This window comes from Sinocyclocheilus anshuiensis, unplaced genomic scaffold (genome assembly GCF_001515605.1).
Source record: "Sinocyclocheilus anshuiensis isolate Anshui unplaced genomic scaffold, SAMN03320099.WGS_v1.1 scaffold369, whole genome shotgun sequence".
Taxonomy (NCBI): Eukaryota; Metazoa; Chordata; class Actinopteri; order Cypriniformes; family Cyprinidae; genus Sinocyclocheilus; species Sinocyclocheilus anshuiensis.
In genome coordinates, this window is record NW_015540935.1 from 198223 (window position 1) to 207794 (window position 9572).

The 9572-nt window shown below is 36.7% G+C and overlaps 1 protein-coding gene across 1 annotated transcript; it reads left to right on the plus strand.

Moving 5' to 3' along the window:
* The first annotated feature begins 513 nt into the window (after positions 1-513).
* srsf4 (serine and arginine rich splicing factor 4) lies at positions 514-8328 on the plus strand. Its single transcript, XM_016487574.1, has 5 exons — positions 514-692; positions 2436-2584; positions 6088-6197; positions 7845-8053; positions 8259-8328. The coding sequence occupies exons 1-5, from the start codon at positions 586-588 to the stop codon at positions 8326-8328; spliced, it is 645 nt and encodes a 214-aa protein (XP_016343060.1). The 5' UTR covers positions 514-585.
* The last annotated feature ends 1244 nt before the right edge of the window (positions 8329-9572 follow it).

Here is a 9572-nt window from a genome sequence, read left to right on the forward strand (position 1 = left end):
AAACGTACTTACAGACTGTGAGTCAGAACAGCCGGCATTGTAGTCTGCTCTCCCAGGATCAGGAAACAGTCCTCCATAAAATGTTCTGGACACATCTGGATATTTGGGTTAAACTGTTCTGGAACAGTGTTGTAAATACGGCTGAATCTTAACTTTTATAAAGAATATCTCTTTGGATTTGAGACTTTAGTCTTTGCAACTTTACAGATCTTCTTTATGCACCAAGAGCTTGTAACACTCGCATCATATGACCCCTTTAAATATAACAAAATGTATGTACTAATACCCCATATGTCTTTTCATCACTTGAATTGCTGGATTTTGGTCTTTAGCGTGAGTTATTTTCTGTACTGCTTTAATATGTGATTAATGCGGATTTAAGCTAATTAAAATACTTTAAGGGATTAAAGTTAGTAATTAGCGAGAAAAGTAAAGCAGCAACGTCTATATGGAGCTGTTTGGTATTTTCACAATCACGACAAGCGCTGGGACTTTTATTTTGGAAAGCACCAAATGCGGGACTCTTAGCTTGAAGCGCATGTGTGTTGCTGCTGGCTTTCCGCGTCGAGCTGCTGCACCGGGAACATGTCTCGAGTTTACGTGGGGAAACTGAGCTATCGCGCCAGAGAGAAAGATGTCGAGAGGTTTTTTAAAGGCTACGGGAAGATACTGGAAGTGGACCTGAAAAACGGGTACGTGATGTTCGCTTTATTCGAGTAGCTTAAAGTGAAGCTGCAGCCGGAGCAGCGATAGAGTCGTTAGGAAGGAGACACTGTTGTTTCTTCTGCTCCGCGTGATTCAAAAGAGACCTCCATTATTAATTAAGAAGCTTGAATGACATGAAATTAAATGAATTACGCTTAAAATATGTTTGGGAATATAAAATCGGAATATAATCAGACTTTTTAAAGCTGTATGTTTAACGTTAGCGGTTTAGCCCAGCAAGCTAAACTCCATTGTTTCCAGGCTGGCCTCGATTGAGTGCTTCATTTCGGCTTTTATTGTCCCGTTCTCTAAAAATTTGTTCTAGTTGATATTTAATTTATTGTATAGATACAATAGGGTCTGAAGTCTGAATTTTCATAAATTGTATGTCCAACAATTTGAGTGGAAATGGGTATTAATGCGTTCTAGTTGCATGGCCATCAGGTTTTACACGACGTGTTGAGTTCATGTGCTTGTGTGATTTTATTTATTTTAATTGTATTGCTAATAAAAATACGGACATGAAAGGAAATCACAGATCACGGATGTAAATTATGTCTGTGCTAAATAAAAAAATAGGTACAGACTTTTTGATGCCCCGCCCAAACCTTCTGTTGCATTTGATAACGTTACTGCAACATAAAATTGAGCTTAAGCTATTTAATAGCGTCTTTAAAATGTAAATAAATGTTGAGGGTAACTACAGTAAGCAAGGGATTGTTTGAAACTTATGTAGACAACTGGGTTTTGTTTGTTTGTAATATCCTCCTGACTTCCAGGAAAAACAGTTTTGTGAATTTAGTATTTTGTCATGTCATTACATTGTTTAGCGCATAAGAAAAAAATTGAAAAATGATATTTTATTCATCTGTTATGCCATGTCCTCTGTAGAAGACATCGGGACTTTAAGAAGTCCTGTTTTTTAATAAATGAAAAGGCAAAAACAGTGGGATTTTTGTTTTAATCACAAATCAATTTTCATTTTTTATACCAAACTTTATATAAAGACGATTCTCAACTATGTTATGAAAGATGTTTTTTTTTTTAAACCATTTTTCTTTATGCAAAATGTGTGTAAAATGGCCGTAAATAAGTTTTTCCATTATGTACAATATATCTATAAACGGTATCTAATTTGCATATTAATGTGTTTTGGGGGCAACATAGAATGAACAAATAAGTGCAATAATAGGAGTAATAATGAGCAAGATTTTCATAATATCTCACATTTAATAGGAATATTGATACATAATTTTTTCTCTATTTATTTGTTGTGTCTCCCAAAATGTGTAATAAACATGCGTTAAGTCCTGGTGTCCTCTACAGTGGACATGTATGAAATCGACATCCCGTTTCATAACAGAAGCTCATATTTTGATTTGAAACCCCTTAACATTTCCCTGAGATGTTGATTTATGACAAACAATTAGAAAATGTGTCCGATTTAAATGATAATTACAAAATATTATCATATTTCCATAAGGGTGTTACACTTGATCACTAAATTAATGTCAGCCATTTTTAAAGACCAAGGAGAGGGAGTGGTCACGGAGAAACATCCCATCATTTGGTATCTCTGAAAAGCCCTGAATGCGCTCTGTACAGGACCTCCAGATTTAAATCTGTGGCATGTAATGTCTCAGAGAAATCACTAAAACATAATGTCCTCTACAGAGGACAAAACTCCATTAGTGGTAGTCAGGAGGATATAATAAATCCCATCTCTTCAGATATGGCTTTGTGGAGTTCGATGACCCCCGTGATGCAGATGATGCTGTGTGCGATCTGAACGGCAAAGACCTGTGTGGGAAGCGAGTGATCGTGGAGCACACCATAGGACAGCGGCGTGATGGTGGCACTGGCAGCAGATCTGGAAGAAGTAAGATATTCATTTACTCACTCTTCCACAATACTACATACCAAATGCTATTTCAGTTTCATAGGAACATCTTTTTCATTGGTTGATGTTGGCTTGTGCGAACACTGCATTTTTTCAGGCTTCTCAAATGGAGAGATTGGTGCTCAACATGCCCATTATAATTGTTAATCCTTATACCAGAAATAGATGTTTCCAGAATTAATGTTTCCAGGGACGTCACCGCAGCTCTTCAGGTGAAGGAGATCGGCTCTGACATGGTTTCCACAGATCTGTCCGTAAATCTGCTGAGTAAGACGCTGGCTGGTGGTTTATAAACAGTGAATCACTTGTCCTTAGGCATGGTAATGTTAGTGATTTGGGCTTTTTGATCATCTTCACATTGACATGATCTAAAAAAAACAGAATAGAACAGCATTTTTAAAGGGATAGTTCACCCAAAAATGAAAATTGGCCTTTAATTTACTCACCCTCAGACCTTCTGAGATGTAGGTGACTTTTTTTCTTCAGAAGAGCAGTAAATAAGATTTTAAGCTGAATCCGTGCTCCTTTTTTTCATTTAATGCAAGTCAGTGAGAATAAAAAAGCAGATCAAGGAGCACAAAACGAATACCTGTGGCTCCTGACGATAAATTGAGATCTTATGAAGTGAAACGATCGGTCTGTGCAAGAAGCTGAACATTATTAACTGTATTATCCATAGCAACAGGGAAATCTGATTCTTTTTCATGAACTAGTTCTTTCGGACAGTTCGTTTCAATGGACTGGCTCAATCCACTAGTTTGTTTACGTAACCACGCAATGATGTAACATACGCAGATATATCATTAAAGCACACAATGATGTGAAACGTAGATGTTTTACATGCCTTAAGCATATAAAGTGTATAAACTTGTCTTCATCAGCCCACCTTTTTACATAAACGCTGAGAAACCATAACTTTGATTTTGTCCCATCATTCAAGCATCATAGGATCATTTATGTTGGATCATTTCGAGTCTGAGTGACTGTCAGGTGTCTGAAAGTGAGTTTTGATTGAGTATCTTGTATATCTATGCTGTTCGATCCGCGAGCTGTTTCAGACGCGTCAGTCCGATTCAGTGAACTGGTTCAACTAGCTCACCAAAAACAACCAGTTCAAAAAAGTCATTCATTTGCAAACTAGACATCACTTCAGACGTTTGCCTGAATCTGTGGATTACAGATAATAATGTGGTAAATAATGCTCCGTTTCTTGCACAGACGGATCGTTTCGCTTCATAAGACCTCAATATATGGTCAAGGAGTTACAGGTATTAATTTTGTGTTCCTTAATATGCTTTTTTTATTCTCAAATAAGGGCAGCCATTGACTTGCATTTTATGACTCGCCAAGGATCACAGTTTCAGCTAAAACTCTTCTTTACTGTTCTACTAAAAAGTCACCCACATCTGGGATGGCCTGAGGGAGTAAATTAACAGCAAATGTTCAAATATTTTTGGGTGAACTATCCCTTTAAGAGTGTCCAGTCTCTGTATGAGAAGCCTGAAAATTGTGTTAAATTCCAAACCTTACCACATATGCAGTTGCTGTTTAACATTTTTAGGGAGTGAAATTGTATGAGTGGTAATCTTTAGGATATTACTGATGCGTGATTCTTCAGTTGGGGGAATCTTTTTGTCCATATAACGATATATATAAAAAAAAATTGAAAAAAAACGATATATCTCAAGTGTCCCTAAATGAAGAATCACCTTGAAAAACGTGATAAACAAGTAATTCTAAGTATTATCATTTCTGATTCACTATATGCAGATTAAAACTGTTGCAATATAATGATTGATTTTAAGCTATTTTTTTTTTAAATGGAATAACTTATAATGTCAAAGCTAGAAATTTAACCCTCAATGTTTTATCAAAAGAGTCTGACTGCCTGCCCCTTTTGCTGGCCATGGTGTCCCCCTTCCCATGCGTGTGGCTCTTTGACCAAACTGGGCCCCTGGGCAGACCATTAAAGCGAGCCAATGTGAAAGAGGACCGCTTTTCCAATTAAGCCGGGTGGTGAGGATCTCAAGGGGTTTAGGAGATGTGGTTTGAGCTCTTTTAGGTGTTTTGGTTTTGTTTCTTTTGACATTTTACCTTTCCTCAGTAAATTAATCTCATTAGTACAGCGTAAGTATGTTATTTGGTGAAATATTTTCAGTTCTTGAAGAATGAATCCCTTAAAGGGATAGTTCACAAAAAAATGAAAATTACCCCATGATTTACTCGCCCTCAAGGCATCCTAGGTGTATATGACTTTCTTCTTTCAGACGAATACAATCAGAGTTATATTAAAAAATGTCCTGGCTCTTCCAAACTTTATAATGGGTGTTGAGATTCTCAATAATGGGTGTTGAGATTTTGAAGCCCAAAAAAGTACATCCGTCCATAATAAAAAGTGCTCCATACGGATCCGGGGGGTTAATAAAGGCCTTCTGAGTCTAACCAATGCGTTTGTGGAAGAAAAATCCATATTTAAATCTTTCTAAACCGTAATCTCTAGCTTCTGCTCACTGTCGTATGCGCGTTCACGAGAGAGTGGCGTTCCAGCAGATGACGTAGGCATAGCGTAAGCTCTGGTGAGAAGTGACTAACGCGGAAGCAAAGAGGAGAGAGCAAAACAAAACACTGGTCATTAATTAGAAGTACAAAACAAGGATTTGTAAAGGAAAATGTTGGAGGATTTTGATATAAGCCAAGAGGAGACTGGTTTTCCTTTGCTCTAAACAAAACATGGTTCTCGCAAGACTAGCATATTCTCACCGGAGCTTACGCTACGCCTTTGTCCTACATCATCCGCTGGAACGCCACTCTCTCGTGAACGCGTGTACGACAGGTAGTGGAAACTAGAGCTTACGGTTTATAAAGTTGTAAATATGGATATTTTTCTTACACAAACGCGTCGTTTCCTTTCAGACGGTCCCCCCGGAGCCGTATGGAGCACTTTTTATGATGGATGGATGCATTTTTTGGACTTCAAAATCTCAACACCCATTCACTGCCATTGTAAAGCTTGGAAGAGCCAGGACATTTTTTTTAACATAACTCTCCAGCTGTATTCGTCTGAAAGAAGAAACTCATATACACCTAGGATGGCTTGAGGGCGAGTAAATCATGGGGTAATTTACATTTTTGGGTGAACTGTCCCTGAGTAAATGATGACAGATTAATTTTTATGTGAACTATCCGGATAGTTCACCTAAAAATGAATCTGTCATCATTTACTCTCACTCATGTGATTCTAAAACTTAAAATTCAGATTCAAATTTATTACACTCTAGTAAATATAAGCTCAGTTTATTAAACCATGTATAAAACTTACTTTTTCTATAATTTTGTTGTTTTTTTTGTAGATATTTCTTTGTCTCAATATGATTTTTTTTTTAAAGTGTTACTGTGTGTGAAATCCACTTAGTCTAGTGTGGAGACTCCATTGTGTTTTACCTTTCCTGAGCTGTATGCATCTTATTCTCGTCACTCTGAAGGTAGTCAGTATAGGCGTGGAGGAGGAGACCGGTACGGCCCACCCACTCGCACAGATTACAGGTTGATTGTGGAAAATCTCTCCAGTCGCTGCAGCTGGCAGGACCTGAAGGTATAGAAACATTATAGTACTACTAGTTTTTAGTGTTATGTTTGTTAAGGGAAGTACCACTGTTACTGTTGCATCTGGTGGCTGCCACTAATCAAGTCACTCCTTTTCTCTCTCTATATTAACCCTTGTGCATCAATTAACAAAAAAGTTACATGGGGATCCTTAGAGGATAAAAATATCTGTTAAAAAAAATCAGTGATTAAAGTGTTATATATTAAAAAAAAAATTTCCGCTTTCACTGACATTTTTTGGTTTAGCACCATCAGTTCTGATCATAACTACTAAAATTAATTATTTTTCTGGATTTTAACCCTTTAAATACCAGTTTGTTTACATAATGCCACTGTTGTTTTTTCATATATTAAAGGCTATGAAGTTTCTTTTTTATTGGGGGGGACTATTACAGTCTTGGATAAGTCATTGATTTAAAAAAAAAACATACATTTTGATGCACAAAAAAAATTATGTTGCAATGTCAGAAGAAACTAAAACAACTACCATTCTCACGCACACATTTCTCAGTACACACATACAAACCACACTCTGATATCCATACCAATACACCCACAAAATTATTTTAATTGCATAATTTTAATTCATCTGGCCTTTTTTCCAGCAGAAAACAGGAAAAAAAAACAGATATTTGCCTAATAGGTGAGAAAATGGTGCCATCAGGTGGAAAATAATAAAAATGTTTAAAAAATAGTATTAATTTTGAAGGCGTACCAACAAAATGAAAGCCCTTCAACAAAGAATGCATGATTTTACGCCTAAATGGCATTGAGATTAAATATTGTTTTAATGGGTTTCGGTGGGTACATTTTTGTCCTTAAAGGAACACTCCACTATTTTTGAAAATAGGCTCATTTTCCAACTCCCCTGGAGTTAAACAGTTGAGTTTTACCATTTTCAAATCCATTCAGCCGATCTCCGGGTCTGGAGGTAGCACATCGTGTACTAAGACAGACGGAAAATGAAAAGTTATAGTAGTTCAGGCGCTGCGTAATATCATTGTGCCTGCTGCACTCATGGTACAGCAGCAAAGTTCCTTGATTATTACGCTGGAATGAGAGTATAGTTCCTAGCCATATCGGTCTAGAAAATCGCAACTTTTCATTTTCCGTCAGTCTTAGTACACGATGTAACTACAGAAGAGTCAAGTTTTAAATAGGAAAAATATAGAAACTCTTTGGTCATTTTTGAGCGAGATGCTAACGGTCTAATCAGATTCAATGATCTATGCTAAGCTACAGCTAAAAGTGCTACCGCCAGACCCGGAGATCGGCTGAATGGATTAGAAAACGGTAAAACTCAACTGTTTAACTCCAGGGGAGTTGGAAAATGAGCCTATTTTCAAAAATAGTGGAGTGTTCCTTTAAGGCCCTAAGTGTAATTTTTTTTGTACCTAGTATAAAATAGATTTATGAAAGGAAGTAATGGTGAAATATTAAAATTCCAATTAACACACATTTTTGGCAAAATGTTTGCTTTTTGCGTTAACACAACAAAAAAAACAAAAACAAAGACCCTAAGGATGCACAAGGGTTAACCCATTATGTATTTTAAGCATTTAGGAAGTAATTCCTGAAAACGTAAGTAATTTGTTCTTGAGAGTCACTAATTCACATGGATGTCATGGATTCACAGGACTACATGCGTCAGGCTGGCGAGGTGACTTATGCCGACACTAACAAGGGCCGCAAGAACGAGGGGGTCATTGAGTTCAGGCAGTACTCAGACATGAAAAGAGCCCTGGAGAAACTGGACGGTACTGAGGTCAATGGAAGGAAGATCCGGCTCATCGAGGACCGGCCTGGTGCCAGACGCCGCCGCTCCTACTCTCGCAGCGCCTCCAGGTGCTAACAAATCAATTTTATTATTGAATGATATTGTAAAAGAGGGAGACTTAAGTGAGACTTTGCGTTCGTTACGAGTCGTCATGTACCTCGATGTCTGAAATTAGTGATTGGCTAAACAAACTTTGCTTGTAGTAAAAGCTGCTTTAGAGTTTCACAGAGAACACGTGTTTAAAGTGTCTTGCTTCTTGTACACATCCCTCAGGTCTCGCTCCAGGAGCAGGAGGTCTCGCAGGAGCCGAAGCCACAGCCGAACCAGAAGCCGCTCAAGGTAGACAACTCAAGTGAATTAAGACTTCAGTTTTCCACTGTGTGAACTTGAAGAGAAATAAAAGTATTTTTCTTTTTTTAAATCTTTTTTTTTTCTTGTTTTCCAGTCTATCTAAACATCTTTAAAACAAGAATATATCTTGAGTTAAATGTTTTCTTTCTTTTTTACCCCACTGACAATTAAATTGTTAGATCTGTGCTATAAACAAGAGACAATCTGTGGTTGAGGTAAGATAATAAACCGAATTCAAGATATATTATCTGAAAACAAGTCAGAATATGTTACTTTTTTTGAAAAGCAAAACGGTGTCTTTTTAAATATTTTTCTTGACAATAAGACAAAAATAGACTGAAAATTGTCTAAATGTTCTGCCCTGCATTTCTCTTCTTTACAGCAAACTTAATTTCTCTGTGTTTTTTTTAAATCCTTTTTTTATCCTTTTTTGTCAGACAGTTTAATTAGGGAAATTGCTTGCTTATTCACAGTTCAGTATTATCTGGTATCGTTAACCTTATGCATCATTTTAGTAGTTTTTATTTTAAAATTGCTTGGTTTCATTTTACTCCGTCTTCGTGAATAAAATATATCGCAACAGTAGCTGTCCTTGCCTTTGCATTATACATTTAGAAATGTACCATAGTTGTTGTTAAGCTGGGGCAGAGTTTATGGTCTTTTTACAATGAAGTTCCCCATACAAAATAATAAAAAAAAACCTGCCTCACAATACTTTGTGTCCATTCAGTTCGTTTTCAAAGGTGTTTTGTGGTGGGTCTCCTAATATTGTAGTGTCAAAAGTAAAACTGTTTAAAGGAAATTGACTCGCACTCATTTTGGTCCAAAACCGAAACAAAAGGAGATGTTTTTCAGAAAGTGTGCTGCTCTCTATCATTCAATGAAAATGAAAGGATGTTCAAGCAATGAAAAGGGACGATACTTAATTGCCCTTCTGCCATCTCTCTAATCTCATTCTTGCTTGAGAATGAAAAAAATGATTAAATCAATAAATATTATCCTGACATCACTGACCTCAGACCTGGTGTGATTCGTTGAGAAGGTGATGCCTATCTGTGCAAGTGTGAATGAAATCTCACAGCTTACCTTAATGTGTCCAGTGATATAAGAAAGTCCATACAGGTTTGGAATGACTTCAATGCTAAATTAACTAATACTATGATCAACTACATCAGAATCTAAGCAGTTGAATTAATATATATATATATATATATATATATATATATATATACAGTG